Source organism: Geospiza fortis, unplaced genomic scaffold (assembly GCF_000277835.1).
Source record: "Geospiza fortis unplaced genomic scaffold, GeoFor_1.0 scaffold491, whole genome shotgun sequence".
In the NCBI taxonomy this organism is placed as follows: domain Eukaryota; kingdom Metazoa; phylum Chordata; class Aves; order Passeriformes; family Thraupidae; genus Geospiza; species Geospiza fortis.
The window spans coordinates 1,815,973-1,835,182 of NW_005054390.1; the positions used below are offsets into that span (position 1 = coordinate 1,815,973).

The 19,210-nt window shown below is 35.9% G+C and overlaps 1 protein-coding gene across 1 annotated transcript in view; it reads right to left on the reverse strand.

Annotated features, from left to right (window-relative positions):
* The window catches only part of PTPRD (protein tyrosine phosphatase receptor type D), a 452,720-nt gene that overhangs the window by 66,514 nt on the left and 366,996 nt on the right, over window positions 1–19,210 (reverse strand). The window contains 1 exon segment of the mRNA XM_031060787.1: window positions 10,693–10,790. Within this exon segment, the coding sequence (XP_030916647.1) occupies window positions 10,693–10,790 (98 nt within the window).

The window sequence follows — 19,210 nt, forward strand, 5'->3', positions numbered from 1 at the left end:
TGGGCTGCCAGCTTTTCCAGGAGTGTGCTGTGGGAGACAGTGTCAAAGGCCTTGCTGAAGTCCAGGTAGACAATATCCACAGCCTTTCCTGAATCCACCAGGCAGGGACCAGGTTGGTCAAACACAATGTTCCCCTCCATAAGCCGTGCTGGCTGGGTCTGATACCCTGGCCACCCTGTAAGTTCTGTGTGATGACACTCAATATAAGCTGTTCCATGACCTCACCTGGTACTGAGGTCATGCTGACTGGCCTATAATTACCAGGATCCTCCTTCCCACCCTTTGTGTGAACGGGTGTCACACTGGTCACCTTCTAGTCCTATGGAACCTCACCAGTGAGCCAGGACTGCTGGTAAATGATGGAGAGGGGCTTCACAAGCTCATCTGCCAGCTCCCTCATGACCCTGGGATGGATTCCACCGATGGATTCCACCTGGTCTCATGGATTAATGAAAATCCAAGCATCTCAGCAGTTCTCTGACTGCCTGCTCTTGGATAATGGGGGGAACCTTCTGCTCCCTGATATCATCGAGCAACCCAAGAGGACAGTTGTCCTGAAAGTCTTCTCACTAAAAACTGAGACAAAGAAGGCATTAAGCCCCTCTGCCTTATCCTCATCTGCAGTAACAAAGTTCCCTTCTGCATCTAATAAAGAACAAAGATTAGTCTTACTCTTCCTTTACCATTAATATATTTGTAAAAAGAGTTTTTATTATCCTTGGTGATAAAAATTGCCATTTTAAGTTCAAACTGAGCTTTAGCCTCCCTAATTTTTTTCTACATACTCTAGCAGCCCTCTTAAATACTACCTGAGAAACCTGACCCTCCTTCCAAAGATAATACATCCTTTTTTATATTCTTGAGCTCCAGTAGAACCTCCTTGCCCACCCAGGCTGAATGTTTGCCTCATTGGTTCTTCTTTCAGCACACAGGGACAGTCTGTTCCTGTGCCCTCAAGATCTCCATTTTGAGGCATGCCCACCCTTCCTGAACTTCTTTATTTTTAAGGACTACTTCCCAAGGAACTCTCTGAATAAGTCTCATGAACAGGCCAAAGTCTGCCCTCTGAAAGTCCAATGAAAAAAGTCGTATTAATGTTCCTCTAGACTTCACTAAATACTGAGAATTTTGTAATTTCATGATCACTGCGCCCCAAGCAGCCTCCAACCACCACGTCTCCCACCAGCCCATCTCTATTGGCAGAAAACAAATCTAACATAGTCCCTCCCCTGGTGGGGTTACCCACCAGCTGTGACAAAAAGTTGTCCCCCTCAAACTAAAAATTTCCTGGACTGCCTCTTTTCAGCTGTATTGAGTTCCCAACAAATGTCCAGCAAGTTGAAATCACCAACAAGAACTAGGGCTGATGATCCAGAAACATTCTCTAGCTCTTTATAGAATGAATTGTCCACCACTTCTTCCGGGTTGGGTGGACCATACCAGACTCCCAGTAGGATGTCAGCCTTATTGGCCTTCCCCCTAATTGTATCACTTTATGTGATACATTAATTGTATCACTATATGTGTTACTAACAGTTAAAAAGGCACACTTAAATGCAGCTCAGAAAGAATCTCATTTTTTTTAAGGTTCTACACAGTTTTTGACATCAAACTCTTTGGGTTCACTGTCTTAGAAATTTGAGTGACTATGCCCAACACATATTAAAATGTCAGAAGTATTAGGAACTTATTTCTTACTCATCAATAAAGCAATTGGTACAATTTTACTCTCTAATTTCACTCAGCAAAATTTTTATTTCTTTTTCTTACAATTTAGTTTCATTCTAGTAATGTTTTCCCATGCTCTGAGAAGGATGGCTGGTACAATTTTGAAGCGGGTATGCACTGTGTAATTTAAAAACTTAAGTATTTTATCTTTACTTCTAAGTCTTATTTATTTCATCAAAGGTACAGAGGAAGAATTTGGAGTGCATTTTCATCAACACTGGGTGAGTAGAGTTATATATATATATACACTATATTTAAGACATAATATACTTTATCAGCAGGCCAACAATTCACTTAACATCATATGACTTGAAAAGTAATAAAATTTACATAATGACCTCTCTCAACACAAATCTCCTCTCTTTTCCTTTTTGAATTAATGGAGGTGAATAAGAAAATTTACGCAGGTTATTTACAGGTCAAGTTTTCAGAACTTTGGAAAATAATTTTTATGGATTTATCTCAGAATTCTAGTAGTAATTTAGAAGATAAACATAGTACAGAAGATGCTAACTATATATTCGTGCAACATATTTAATTTTAATTTTAAAATTAAATTGGTAACTTGACTAGGAATAATGCACATCTATAGTATCTCTGACTACCCAGACAGTATTTTTTGAGAGATATAAATGGAAACATGCTATCTAAACCACAGTCCACTGCCTTAGAATGAATCATACTACTCTGCATTGTTCTAGAAACATAACTGAAGCAGACCATCTGTCTTGTCTTTTAGGTTTTTACCTACACTGCCAAAATATCCTGGAAATTACTTCACAATATAAGACGTCAGGTACACTTTCTCTTCACTTTCACTTCTAGAAAACTAGAAAATAACTGAATAAACTGGCTGTCTAACATGCTGCTATTTTTGAGTGTGGACTGAAGGACTTTGGCTTTAAATCATAACAACCAAAACAGGATGTAACAAATAATGATAAAAAATGCTTGCAAACAGTAATTTTAAACTGCACTTTTGCATATACAAAGATGATTTTGCATATACATTGAAAACGATGGTCTGAGATTCTTATCTATTATGAGAAACAGCTTCAGCTCTATATTATACCTATTTTTCACGTGAACTTAAAAAAAGAAAACTTTAAATTTAAAGCTTAGCTTCAACTGTTCAGTATTCAGTATAATTCTTCTGCTTTTCACTCCTTAATGTTTAAGCATTCTAAAGCTACTGCTCGATATCAAGAAAAAACCCAAACATACACATTGTATGACGTATGGCCAGATGGTGTAGTTTAGTGATTAATATTTAGGTCTACATGCAGCCATAGTTAACATAAATTATCAGAAACAAGCAAATGGATTGAACTTTAATCTTTCCTATTTTCCCCACCAATCTGAACCACTTTGTGGCCATACCATCCTCCCATAAAGCACCATTTTGTCAAAAGAAAGTTAATGTGTATTTCCTCAGACTTAATAGCCACACTCTCAACAAAGAGTTGAGTGGTATTGGCAGACACATTTCAGAAGTGTGAAAGACCAATAACTCATGAATAACAAGTCTGTGCTAACAGTTTTAATGAGGGCTTTAATGGTTTAATGGATAGCACTTTAATAGGATTTCTAGTATTTTCATTCTGAAAGCTTGCCTTCAATAAAGCTGTCATTAATAAAGAAGTGGATTTCTTCACAGCATAACTGTGTAGTATGAGCGCTTTGTGCTAAAAAAATAAAAATATTTGTAATACAGTTACTTTCCTCTCATGCTTTGACAAATCTTTCATCTAGTGTGCTCTGAATGTCTGGCTACTTAAACAAATGTGATCAGTTAGTGGGAAAAAACTTGAGCAATATTTACTATCACAATGCACCATCCATAAAATAGTTCATTGACTAATAATCATGGTAACCAAAATGTTCCGGTGGTAATCAAACCAGAAGAATTTCAAACAATCCCCCTCTGCTAAATGATGTACCTGCTCACTCACTGTGCAGTTTTCCTTTACACCACTTAAACAAGAGGCAAATGTTCCCTGATGTGTCTTCCAGGACTAGATCCTGGTTCAGCACTAAGGAAGGAAGGAGTATGACAAAATGTCACCCCTCCTGCTGTGAGCTGATATGTGCCTGCCTGCTCTGGAACACTGCTCTTCTAAGGGTCACTACGGCAGCAAATTAGAAGCCAGCAGTTTTAGGTTTCTGCTGAATGTGGGGATGGATATATACTGCACAGCTTTCACAAGGAAGGGGAAGGAAGCATGCCTGTAAAGCATTTTCAAGCACTGTAGCTGCACTGTTTGTGGCTTGAATTAAATCACCAATGACCACTGCTTCACAGAGAAACCTAGGACCAGGTAGGCAAATTAGAATGAAAAAGAAAAATCGGAGAGCCTGTCAATGCAAACAGACTCAGAACAACTGGTGAAGGTACACAGCTATGCAGAGAAATGAACAATTTGACCCTCTTTCACCACTGTCAGCAACTGTGAGGAGAATTTCATACCATAGCTGATGAATCTATAATAGAATGCTATTGTATTATGCAGGAGACTTGCTAATAGAATCAGATTTACAAACTGCATTACCAAAATGTGAATGCTAGATGAATGAACATTAATTCATGATCATGGCAATTTGTCAACCGGAATTGTTTTTTTTAATTAAGACAGAGACTTCCCGATTGCACTGCAAAGGGTATAATTTTCAAGAATATGGGAGGAAACCTCCACATATGGCTAAGACTTCTTTTGAACTCGAATATGAGTTTGCATCCTGGCCCTAAAAACAATTAAAAATGCAGATGATTCATTTTTTGTTAACTCTCAAAGGGAAGAGACCTAACTGTTCAAGACTAGCATGAAATACAAAAAGCTTTTTTCCAAAAGCTTTTAAAATTTTCCCTCAAGAGAAGAACTCGTATTTTCTCCACAGTATTAAGCTAAAATTTCTATAACTTAATGAAATGATGCAAAACCTGATTCCAGTGGAATCAAACAAGATATATAAGCTTACAACTAAAGGAAATTTAAAGAGGAAAATAAGCATTATTTGAAAACACCCTTGAAGGATATTCTTTACTTCAAAAAGCTATAAAATCCCTAGTTTTTAAAAATTAATAATTTTGGTTTGTATTTCTTTATCACCAGTTTAAACATAACCTACCTGTAATTAAAATAGTTTGACCATGATATCAGAATGGATACAACACCAGTTTTAATGGAAATAATTTTGTATTGAAAATTGGGGATTACAGTCAACTTCAGGTGGAAAATAAGTATCAGGATGAGATGAATACCTGAATAATGAAAGAACTTACTTTGTTTAAATATTTTTGTGGTTAAAGCTTCCTGTTTGTTTGTTATACATAGTGTATGAAATGCAGCAGGTCTTATAAACTAAACTTTATAATTGTCTCACATGAGACACTATGCTACTTTAAATTTTAAACATGCTTTTCATCATGTTTTTAAAGCACTGTCCACATCTTTTATTTCAAGGAAAGAGCAGAGTTAAATTCTTAAGTGATTTTGCTCTATAAGGCCCTAAAATTATTGCAAATTAATATCTCTAAAGAGCGCCTACAAAATTCAATTTTATCTAGAATGACCTAGTTAGTTTGTCCTCAAATAATTTTTCTTGCTTCAAGAACACTGCTTTTCTCTTTCTAGACATATCATTGCCATTTTGGGCAAAATAAAACTAATATTTATCACAGTATAGAATCATTAAATTATTAGTGTTGGAAAAGATCTCCAAGATCATTGAGTCCAACCTTTGCCTAACCACCAGCAATCCAACGATAGCACTAAATGTCACACCCAGTTGTTTCTTGAACACTTTGAGTCACAGTGAATCCACCACCTCCCTCCGATCCAATGTAAAAAATTGTAAAAAATTTTCAGTAAAAAATTCCTCCTGGTGTCCAAGCTGAGCCTCCCCTGGCATAGCTGGAGGCCATTTCCTCCTGTATGGTCGCTTGTTGCCTGGGAGAAGAGGCCAAACCCCACCTGGCTATACTCTCCTCTCAGGCAGTTATTTGACTAACTAAACTGTGTCTGTGAAATTCCTTGGCAAAAAACCAGTCGGTATCAGACCAAAACACTGCATCCTAATATGTAACACCACCTTTCTTTTATTTGATTAATTATATAAGCATAAACAAATGCTGTTATCCCAATGAAGCATTCACAGCACAAAGGAAGGAGATAAGACTCCACTCTAAATCTGGACTAGCAGGATTTCAAATTCCTGCACTATGTCTTTAAAGTTCTTTACCATAACTATGCTTCTGGCTCAGATACTACCCTAGGTGGAACTAAGCACCAAACAACCTAGGTGTATGCAAGTGTATGTGCTATTAATAAGACAACTTTTCATCGTTCACTGACTATACTAATTGTTTCTCAATACATGGAGCACATCCTATGAAAGTAAAGTCAGAAAATCCCAATAAATGATGTTTGTAATATTAGAAAGAGAAAACCGTTATAAGGAGAAAGAACAAAACCATATTTTTTCTGGAAAAAGAATTGATTTTTCCACATGAGTCATTTTTACCTACAATGATATAACAGTTAAGTGCAGCTGTTTCTTTGATAGAGATTCATTCAGAGGATAATTTGCTCTTCCTCGACTTCTAAAATGTATTATATTGATAATAAGTTTTATATGTGGTTCTACTATACAATATTTACTTGTTTTAGTATGCAATGTTTATGTTGTTGCAGCTTGATATACAAAAAGAGAAATGTAACATATTCAGTAAACTGTGTTCCCATCACAAATTTAACCAACTGATTCTGAAAAGCTACAATAAAAAAAGTCAAGTTTTCCAATATTCAGTTTTAAAGCAAAAGACTGGCTGCAATTTGCAGAAAGAAACCTGACGAGTGAAAACATTAAATTATATACAGCTTCTTGTATAATTTGTTATCCAGTGTATAGATACACATTCACAGTAAATCATGCAGAGTCTCATAGTGTAAATTTTGTGTTGTAGTGACAGATTCTCATGCAAATATAGTATGAATCTGAATCCACTTCCTTAAAGGTGTGGTTCTATGTACAAACCACAGGAAAGAACTCTTAAATTTTTACAAGTCTCAGAAATCTGAGGAGGAATATATTGGAGGAATATATTTTCTGTTATGCCTTACAGGAGGAAATTACCTTACAAATACATCATAAAATAGGCAGAACATTACTGGTTTTATTCAGTTTATCTCCATGACCACTTTTTATTTTTAAATTATGAAGTCTCAGATAAGAAGGAGATACAATATAAAGGTCAGTATCTTATAAACACAGATTTTTGCTTAGCAGCTGTCAAGTCCATATAGGCCCTTACATTACATAAAAATACCACTGAAATTGCCAAAGTCAGCAAAAGCTTCCCAAAAATAAGCGGGGGTCAATCCTGCTTTAAATTAGAGAACAGAAAATAACTGTATGACATTAATGGTATGATATTTGATATTAACAGAGTAAATCAACATTTTTTCTGGCTTGGGGATTGCAAGCTAACAAAAAATTAATGAAGCATTATGAAAAATTTATTTTGAAGCAGAAATGAACCTCTTTGAGCAGTCGTAGCACTATCGTGTGTTAACACTACAGAACCACTTTATGTAACACATGAATTGTAAGTTTATTTGAACCTTGCCACAGTAATAATCCTTGAGGCTTGACCCCTAGAAGATGGTATTCAAGGTAAATTTGTGACAGAAGTACAATGGAAGAAATCTCTATTGTTCTGCTGAGATGCTGTAAGAGCTGGGATAGATGCCCTGAAGAAGGCACTATGGAATATTTTCTGAAAACTTGTAGCAGTAGGAACTTGTCCAGTTGATGGCACTGAGCCTTAGAAAACACATAACTAGAGGCTGTTCTACACTGGAGAATACACTGTTTTCAAGACACAGGGAGGTTTGTCCTTCTGAGGAGAAAGTGGAAACAGGAAAGAAGCTATATACTTCCAAAAGGAATAAACCGAACTTGAATTGACTTTTGATCAGAAATTCGGATCAAAAGTAAGTGGATGGAACATGAGCAAGGATGGAAAAGGAACAAGTAATCAGCTGTTTCTTAGAAAATTAAAAGATGTGTTGTGTGGTGAAACCAGCAGTTCTTTTGAAGTGGCAGCTGAAGTAGGTTGTGCTAAAAAAAATAATTTAAACATCCTTTTGAAATGGAGCTAACTTCCTGATAGAAGGAAGAGAAGTCAGAGTCTATCAGAAAACCACCAACATATATTTTACTTTATGGCATCACAAAGTTATCACTTACTTCAGTAAGTGATACATACAGTCAATACATCTTTGAAGAATTTCATCCATGCAATGCAAACAATTACATAAAAAGTAAAATGAAACAATTGACTGTCAACGAGGAAAGGGCATTATTAAAAAAAAAAACAACACCAAAATTATCAGTGGTAATTGATGAAAACTCTTTGCTTCCCTAAACTGTAATTAATCGGAGGATTTTGCTGGTATCAATAAAGGTCAGTAGTTTTGGGCTGCATGTTACACCTTGAACTTTTGAATATGAGAAGTATCTCTTTTTCTTTCTGTCTCACCAGCTCTAGTGCTATCTGAAGTGATAATGACTGAACATTACCATCTGTACCTCTTTCTGCCTTGCAATCAGATCTAAAAATATTGTTTAAGGGATATTAGTGAGAACTGCTGCTGAAGTAGAAGGTCCCAATCCCTGACCACAAATATGCCCACCACTTCCTATTGCTGGCACTAGAGCTTAAGCAGACATGTGGTGAGCTAGTTCAGGGAACTGATCCAATTGAAAGCAGCAAAGAAAAATAAAACAATTAGTTTTCAGCTGAATCTATTTCCTGAGATAATCCTTGAACAGCTGCACATCTGCTAGTGCCAGGACTGGCACAAGAGAGACAACAGGAACGCACAGCCAAGACACGGAGATGACTTACAGTGATCATCAAACTGCAGCTTTAGTCCACTGCCTAGCCTAGACCATGAAACTAAATAGCAGCGCTTTTCACTAATTCTATTTCAAAATGGATGAATCTTGGACTAGATGGAAATGAAGTAGCATCTCTAAAGCTGTAATTTCAATGATAACTGTTGAACCTTCTTGGGCAAAGCAGTATGAATGAAGCTTGATGTTGACCCACAGTTGTCCACATTCTAATCTTGAATGTCTGACCATTCTGCTCCAGATGGTATGTTTTGTAAAGGTTAAAAAAAAAAAAAAGTAGGAAAAAACCCCAAATAAATGAAGGAAAGAAAGAATGTGAAAGTTTTCCTGCTTACATAGACTAGAGAATCTTCTGCAGGGTCAGAAGATATTAGGAAATAAATAATGTAACTTATTTTTCAATATTGACTATAAATTATTAAAATACACTCTCACAATGGTTTTAATTACTTAAGTAAGAAAGAGGTAATACAAAACACCAAAAATTTTAATTTCTAATGCAGCTAAGAAAACCATGTCATGTCTCCACCATGTTCAAGATGTAATGCAGCTCAATTGTTTATTTGCATAGAAATTATACTATATTATATGACTTGTAAATGGTTTGGGATTTTCTACACAGAAAAAAACAATTAATTTGCCCATGGTACAACAGAAAATGGTTTTAAAATTTGTACCAAATGTTATCTTTTATTATGGCCTGATTATTTATATGCTACAATCTTCATACTTAAGAACATAGGGTTTACACATAGAAAAATGATGAGATTCTCCCACATTTTTTGCGTGACAGCAATCCTAAGTTGTTCTTCAACAAATTTATTTCCAGGAATTGTTGAAACTGTATTTTCTTTTTAATTTCTAATGAGATTATTTCTTAAAGAGGTCTTAAGGACTTTCTGAATACTACATTCAATTAAAAAATAAGCAATTGTAGTTCTTCTTCACAGTACTTAGTATTAATTTTTAACATCTTCTGTCAAGAATTTTAAAACACAATGGAAATATATAGGGCTTCCATGTACCTTGCAGTAACATGTTACTATGAAACTAAAATGTGAATGTCATCTTGAGTGTTTTTTATAGCTCTGCCAGTGTCTATACAAACCTTCAAATGCAACTAATGTGCAGTCCCTAAAAAATAAGAGCAACTCAAGCTTTACTCCACCATGCTGAAAAAGTGTTGAAGGATTTTAAGCAAGGATTAGTGACACAACAGACCATAAAGAAAATACTGTGTCGGTGATCCCTCTCGGGGATATTAATCCTTGGATCAGTGACACGATCACCTATAGCTGATCTACAGAAGTACTTCTTTACTGATGGTTCAGGGTACACTTGATCTAGGTATTTTTGACATGGACAATATTTTGGGATTAAAGTAACAGCTATAATTTACAAGGTTCAATGGATGGCTCCCTATGTCTCTTGAGCCACAAATTACTGACCTGAGAGGCTGTTACCGTCCACTATAGCAATACCTATATACTCTCTGGGTTACTGACAAGGTGGCTGGTAAATGATTACTGTCTTCCTGTTACATTCTTTCATGCTCCTCTAGACCATCACTCCCAATTTATCAAAGTGGTATTGTTGACAGGAGGAAAATACAATGTCCTGAAACTGATACAATAGAAGAGACAACAAGCACTTGCAAACCCTTTTATCTCATGTAAAAAAAAATAAAGCAGTGGACTGAACCTTCTTTGGAGCTTTTGCTCTATGTGTCTTGTCAACATTATGCATAATCTAAGGATCTTTAAACTTCAGGAAAGGAAACTGTCTGTATATTAAAACAAGTCTATGCTGTATCATTCACACATTATTTCAAGTATGTGTCCATGGAATCTGCCTGACAGGTATCCTTATAAAAAGAGAACATGATTTTATGAGCAAAGGATCTACCCCACCATTGTAGCCATTTTACACCATTTTTTTGTCACAGTTTTAATATCGTACAAACCTGGCACCATATCAGAGAGAAGTCTTGGGAAACAGTAAGCATGACATTTAAAATTTGAATGGTAAAGAAGTGGGGAAAATTACCTCATATTCCTGTGAGAACTTCAAATTGTCATTTGCTTTCAATCTTTCAATGTGATCTGCAAGTTCCAAGATAGGTATTGGGGGATGACTGGCCATACCTGTTGAACAAGAAAGAAGAACAAAATTTAAAGAAAACTACAGTGATGGCATTGCTCTAAAATTTAGAAAATGCAGTAGTTAGAATGTCTATAAATGTGTACGTAGTAAAGATGTCATGTGTGAGAGAAGCAGGCAAATAGTTTGGTTACTCAAAGCAGGACATGCTCTGCATAGATGAGCTCTGAAGCCAAATTAAAAAAAGTCACCAAACGTATTCCCAAAGATAACATTCCTAGTATAGAGGAAAGAGCTACTGTCATATGAGTCAATGAGTTTAGCTAGGCATGGAAAAATGAAACAGTTAGACCTGATGTTGACCTCTGCTTTGAGTAATGACTCTTAATGCCATTTTAAACCCCTTCTACTGCAATGCATGAAATGAAAACTCCATTGAATTAGATGAAGAAATGTGAACTGAGAAACAGACACTGAAAGAGCCCTAAAGGGGAAACAATAGTGTTTTGACAGAAAACAAAGTGACTTATGCATAATCAAGAAAAACAAACTTGAATAATGAAGGTTACCAAGGTAACTAGAGACACCTGAACCTGCAAAGGAAATGGTAAAAAAAGAAACCTAAACCAATATAAAACTAACTTATAAAATAAAGCATAAAATAATGAAATGGAAAGATTGAAGATTAATAATAATAATGATAATAATAATAATAATGTATCAAGGTATAGAAGACTGCGTACTCTAAATTAGAAATACTTAAGTATTTTACAGAATTCTGAGGTGACTGACATGCAGCTATGAATGACTAGAACAACATGCATCACTGCTTTAAGACAACAGTCACTGAAGACAACATTGGACATAAGACAATTAGAACTTCAAAAATGTTTTCACTAGTAGCAGATTGTAGAGGCAGGGGTTGTACAGTTTGGCTGGACTCACATGCTGACTGCACTAGTACCTTAATACATGCTTAATCTGAAATCCCATTTATCAACCCCTAAAAGTACCTACAATCTACTTCAGGTGTAAACATCTTTGTCCACTGATGAAGATACTAAGTGAAAAAGAAGAAGAGCTTGGAATTGGAAGTACAGATGGGTGTGTAAGGGGGTACAGGGACAGCAAGGCAAAAAAAAAAAAAAAAACCAAACCAAAAAACAAACCAAAAAGACAGAAAAGATGTGGGGTCAACTAGAACAATCTGCCAGCATAAGATTTGACAGGCAAAATTTTGTGAACATCTTTATTTCAAGCTATCAGTCTTCATGAGCTTTCTCCAAAATGCTTACATTCTTCACTTCATACTTTAGACTATCACACCTAAAATGAAAGTGAGGTTTCAATAGCTTAGGGAAGAGATCAGAGCTGGCAAGAAAAACTTAAGCTAGTGAACCCCAGGATCTCTTGAAATTACAAAGGGAAAACACTGATGACTCAAGGGGGCTCAAGCTGGAAGGCATGTTGCACAATGCAGTTTGCTTTGTCACCGTGGCTTTCAAGAGCATGCCTACGACAGTTGACTAGCATTTTCTTTAAACATAGCTGAAAATGACCACGTGGCTGCAACACAGTCACGCTACAGTATGTGCTTTAATTATTTTAATTCTTCTAATTTTGTTTTTAATTCCTGCTTTCTTTTGGATTCTTTGACATTTCGAGCATCATAATAGACTCCAAAATAATGTCCAGCAGCACTGGCCCTAATTCTTCTGACCCTATATATATATGTTTTAGGGAATCTTCATAGCACATCTGTGATGGCAAGCCATTAAAGCAAGTTGTCAGTCAACTAACAAAGCAGAATATTCAGATCAGTGGGGAGATTCCTTAAAAATTTTGATTAAAAAAATTAGTCTCTAAGTACTAATTTATTTGCTGCAGCTCTGCTTCTCTCCCATTTTCTTACAAATTTTACTTAGGGCTTGGCTACTCTCAAAATGAGATCAGTCATCTAATAATTAGACGGATTGATCCAGATCAAGCACCCCTATGGAAAATATGTGGGTGAAAAGGCACAGGAGAACTCTAGATTGATCCAGAAATGGAGGTGGACTGATGTACATCTAAAACAGTGCTTGAACAGAGAAAATAATAGAGACAAAGATGTTTAGACCTTTTCGAGCGAATCGTGGGAGAGAGTTATTATCATATAAGGACTGAGTGGTAGTTTGGCTAGAGAGGGAGGACACAGAGCCAATCAGGGAGGCGTAGGGGACTGAATTACTGCTCAAAGCTGTAAAAAGTAAAAGCCAATCGGAAATGGGAAACAAATTAGTAACAGCAGTAGACCATCATAATCAATCATCTTGTACATACAGGCACTTCAGACATGCACAAAACAGCGTCTGGCAACTCAGCTAAGATATTTAAAGGTACAGTTACCCTACTGTAAATAAAAAGGTCATAAACCCAGTGAGTATGAGTACTCACTCATCACACAATGAACCTGACTAAATCACCAGCATCATGAACACAAATCATAATAATTAACTTACTGTGAAGGAATATTTTTCTAAAGATGCTGAACATCCATTCTTTTTTTAAATTATTTTTATTTATATGCTTCTCTGTATGACACTGGACATTTCCAAGGGGAGATTTCACATTAAAAGCTTTGTGTAAATTAGAAATTTGGAGGTAAATTTTTCTAAGGCAAAAAGAGGAACTACTTACAATTTCAGAAACTGACAAATTTTAACTGCATTTAAACCCTTCCTCTACATCTCATTTTCAGCAATTACACTTTGAATAACTTTCCTCAAATAATATTTGGCAGTTAACTTATGCAGTAATTGCATTTTTTCTATTTTCATACTTTAAATACATAAAATGGGCTCTACTGATAGAAGTAGTTATTTTTTAAAAGAATTGCTGGAGGGCTTTTGTTATGTAAACAGTCTGTGAATCATAACAGAATATGCTATGAATAAACATCCTAAGATGTCATCACACCTCATGCAAAAGCATGAGGCTTCAATTGAGCAGGTGTAGAACTTGACTCAAAAGATCCCAGTTAAAATACAGTTAAACTCACTTCTTTTTGTGGTTACAAATAAGAAAATACACTTATTTGATGGCACACTCCCACACCAATCAACATATGTCATGACAACACAAAAACTTAAAGACGAAACACAGCTAAATTACAACAGGTCCTGGGACATGCTAAAAAGTCAAAAGAAATACCATGCTGAAACATGCTTTCAAATTCTCCTTTAAATATGGTATCTCTTTTTTTCTTAAAAAAAAGAGATGAAAACACCTGAAAACTCAAAGAAAAGAAAACCCCCAAAACCACCACATGCAAAACACGGTTGAAATTGTACCCATTAAAATTTTTTATAACCAGTTTTGGTAGAAGATTGCCAAATGTAATTGATCTTATGCAGCCTAGTAGTAATCCCTTTGCATTAATTAAATAACAATGTATGGTTTGATTACAGTGTAGAATTATCCTCTGGTTAATCTGTGGTAAATACATGACTAAGGAACATGAAATACTATTTCTGCTACAATTTCAAGGAAAAAACTAAGAGAGCAAGGTCAGAAATCATCTGCATATTAACAGACATTAAACCTGTTAATTATATTTCCTTATCACAGCTAATCAAGTGGATGTTTTAGGCTTGTCATTAGTGCATTAAATTAGGATTTTGTTTGTTGTCAGGGTTTTATGATAAAGGCTTTTTGAAACATTTATGACACATACATTTATTTACCAATTTGGAACTGTAGGTTCACATACCCAAAATAAACAAGAACAAAGTTAGAAATTAAAGAGCAAATCTGCTAGGATACAGACTATAATCTACATGAAGTGTAAATGTGACACACAATTGTCACAGAAATTTCTTTAGGAAACGAGTGGTACATTAGGTCCACATTGAATTAATTGTCTGTGACTTTACAAATGTCTCATTTTTATTTGGTAATTTACAGAACACTCTTCTACATGCGAATCTATGCTGCTTAAGATATCCCTTTATAGAAAAAGGAAGTAATAAGTAACAGTGGTTGTGGAGACTTATCCTTATCAAAAAGATAGGAAAAAATACCTACTTTAAATTCTGACATGGAAAACGGAAAAATGTAAGGATGACCTTTATTCAGTAGGAATTCAGCATTCATGAAAACTTGACAAGAATGCCTTTAGTACATGAAAATTACTGTTACTCTAAAATTTCATTTTCACAGAGCCAGAGCTAGGCCAGAGCTAGGCCAGAGCATGAAATTACAAAGACAAATTTACAGGACAATCTCTGGAGAAATATATCATTCTGCAACAGCTATTCTAAAAAAATTGCAAATGCATATATAATATTGCAAAATTATGCCCATTTTATTCAAGAATATTTTATGTTCCTCAAAACTTGATCAATTATCCTGGAATGAAAATATTTTATCTTTTTCTGAAACAAAGACTGAGCTTTAACAAGAAGCACTGCAGGTTCCACAGCCTCATAGCAGAAGCACCACCTCTGAGTGATGTATAAAAGTCACCCATAGTGAGAATAGGCGAAACCTAATTTTCAGATCCTGATATAAAAATGTCAAATACAATACGATGTTCCAAAATCTATGGTCTAAAATCCAGAGGGGAAAAAAGGGATAACTTCTGTGAAGAGAAGACTTTTCAACTTCATCTAGCTAAGCAGATTCTGGGTTCCTCCAGGTTTCAAAGCAAAATGGGATATCAGAGAAGCGCTGTTTGCATCAGAAGCTGTACCTCTCTTAGGTGCCTAAATACTCCATGTGATAAGTGCATAAGAAGAGCTATATGTATGATGGCTCACTATGAGAAAGCATTTCAGTCTGTTTCTGCCATGGAGACAAAGCACAGTACTTCAACATTGTCACAATTCTCATAAACAGATGTTGAGTGGATAAACTGTGCAAAAAAAAATCCTGCTGTAGTGCAAAGCAGGTAACTAAATCCAGACATCATTTTTTCCACCTTTTTTTTGTTTGCACCCCTTTCCTCTGAACATGTTTTATGCTTTTTCTGCTTTATCATGGAAATAAGTTTGTGGAAATTCCTTAGCAACTCAGGGAATAAGTGAGCACTTATCTAATTAAAAAAAGAAAGGTCTTTAATTTAGAGCTGTTATAACTCTATTTATTTTTCTTGTATTTAAAAGCATCTTATTTAGTTCATAAGATATAATGAGATAATTGTTTAATTGGCACCCAATTACAAAAATTACTTTTAAGTGTGACACATTTTATAGTTAAATGGGGATAAAAAAATCAGTCACTTTTGAGGCATGATTCAATTTATTTCTCTGGCTGATTGTCAGATTGAAGTCTGCCTGAGCCTTGGATCTTCCAGAACCCACTCAAGCTACTTAATTTCAGTTAATTTTCTTCTGCACAACCTGGCTGCCATATTTGATGAAACCTTTTGTGAGGCTTAATTATTACCCCTTCTTTACCTTAACTCTCCCATGTGGCATAGAGACCTCTAAAATCTGTGCATGAGGTTAATGATTTTAATTCTGTGTTTCATAGGCAACTTGTAGAAAGGTAAGAATGTGACAGACTTTCTTCAGCTATTCCAGTTATGGAAGAATAACAGACTTAAAAATGAAATCCTACTGAGAGATTGGGTATTTTCATGTTTAGTCAAACAGAACTTGGCACGGCTGTGACCCACTCACTGGCATATGGGCTTATCTAACACATACACATTTTTGGATAACACACATGGACCTGGGATCTTGGTCTCAGATACAGAACTGTGGGATATTCCAAATGTCAAGGCAAAGTGTGAAATTTATCTATGGAGTTACTTCATTCAATGAGGAGGGAAGCCAGAAATAAATTTGATCCTTTCTGAACAAGGTAAGATAGGAAATTCTTTAGGTTAGAGCCCTTTAGATCTCTTTACGTTATTGAAGAATGTAGACAATAAAAAGTGAAAGGAAAGCAATATATTTCCTGCGCTGGTAGTTTATACTGTGAAATTTTATAACATCCTCATGCAGAATTGAAAATTTTATGACAAGTACAACATATTTGTACCAAAATGATTGTTTAAATATCACCAAAGATAAAATGTTGCTTTCTCATATTTTGTGTCAAGAATCAATACCTAATTTTCTGCATAGTAAGTAATTAAAAATTGTGGTTAGAAATTCAAATTTATCCCAAGGACTTAGGTTTCAAATGATTTTGATATCTGTATCCAATCAGGTCTTTCCTTATAGAAAATATATGATAGGATTTTTGGAATGTGGCTGTTTAGAAATCTTTTAAACTACTAAAGTTTATGACAATCCATAATTTTGTAGAAGTGTTTCATTCACCTCTCCAAGTAAAAACTGCCAGTCCAGATATGCCAATGTGATTTAGAATTTTTTTCTCTAACACTTCTGTACATTATGGATTCATTCAAAATTGTTTTCCTCTCCCACTGGAAGCAGTTGGTCTGCCTGGAAAGCTCCAAGCAAACTGTGGATGCTTTCATAATCTAAAGAAATAAATCATTAGAATAGCAACTATGCCAAATAATCAACCTTGATGCACTTGTACTGATAGTATATTCACCACTCTGTCCTTTGTTTTATCTGTAGGCAATGTTGAGAAATGCCTCATTTTGTGAGGGCAATAGCAGATTTCTCAGTAAAAGGAACCCAACACATAACCACATCAGCCCTATCCCCTCCCCTCAGTTACCTCCTTTGCAGTACCTCCCATCTAGTTCTGCTACCTTGTAGAAAATAAAACCTATATATTTGAAAGTGAAAAACAACAAACCCAACAAAGCTGATATCCTGAATGTATAGCCTTTCTGTAGTTTCTCTATTTTCATGAAAAAAAAATTGCATATTATTTGATGATGTGTTGGTGGTTGGGAGATGGATAAATATTCCCGTAGGAACTAAACATTGAAGTTTAATTTATTCAGATTTTAATGACATAGTAGCCCTAATTGAAGTTAATTTAAGTGAAATTCTGCTTTTACTAACAAAAGAACTGTAGCTTGATTTCACTATGATTGTTTACATGTTAAGAACATTTTAACAGAGTAAGTTAACAGTGTAACAAAGTAAGACAAATTTACTGGGGTTAGATTTTTCTCCTTCGACATTTGGCTGAGTAGTACAATGGCCTGACCTGTGTCTGGGGACCTTAAGAGGTACAATAATAAGGAAAAAGAATATAATTTGATGTATTGTATTTTTAATAATAATGGTAATACTCCAGTCTGTGAAAAGGATTATAGCAAAGGAGTTCCTAGTAGAAACAGATCACAGATGTTCTGCTCAAATAGCTTCACAGAAAACTGCAAACTTCACAGATAAACTATAGCCCTGCAAGAAAAAGTATGCCTTAAATCCTCTTCAGCTCTCTTCAGATCAATGACGTGGAATTACTGTGTCTACAAGTGCCACAAATTCTGCCATTTCTTAATAAGTTTACTTTCTCAATGTAAATTAAAAATTAATTACAATAAATTAATTTTACATATTAGCACTTGGCAGCGGGGTTTTTTTCCCTCATGTTTCATTTTAATTATGATGAATACTAAATAAATAGGTAAGATTTTGCATCTAAATAAATGGAGTGCAGAAAATTAGGCTTATCTATCTAGTTATTATTCCATTATTTATTGGATGAAGAGGGAACTATAGTGACAATTGATGAGGTAAAGGCTGAGGAAATTAATGCCTTCTTTGCCTAAATTTTTAATAGCATATCAACTGTTGTGTGGGTATTCAGCCCCCTGAGCTGGAAGGCAATGAGGGGAAACAGAATTTAGTCTCCCTGATCCCGGAAAAAAATGGTCAGCAACCTGCTACACCACTTAGACATGCTCAACTGCGTGAGACTGGAGGGGATACACCTAAGGGTATCAAGGGTGTTGATCAAAGTACTCACTGAGCCTCCTTCCCTCATCAGCAGTCCTGCCTAACTGGGGATGTTCCTGTTGACTAGAGGTTTCCAAACAGGACATCCATCCACAAGATGGGCAAGAAGGATGATCCAGGAAACTACAGGCCTGTCAACCTGGCCTTGATGCTGGGGAAGGTCATTGAGCATCTGGCTCATCCTGGCTTCTGTCAGCAACTGTGTGGCCAGCAGGACCAGGGCGGGGATTGTCCCCCTGTACTCAGCACTGGTCAGGCCACACATCAAATCCTGTGTCCAGTTCTGGGGCCCTCACTTCAAGAAAGACATTGAGGTGCTGAAGCATGTCTGGAGATAGGCAAAGGACCTGGGGAAGGGTCTGGACCCTAAGACCTATGATAAGCAGCTGAGGGAGCTGGGAGTGTTTAGCCTAGAGAAAAGGAGGCTGAGAGGAGACTCTATGCTCCCTACAACTGCCTGAAAGAAACCAGGTGGGGGCAATCTCTTTATCCAAGTTAACAAGTGATATAAGGAAGAGGAAATGGCCTCAAGGTATGCTGGGGAGGCTCAGATTAGATATTAGGAAAAAATTCTTCATGATGGTAGG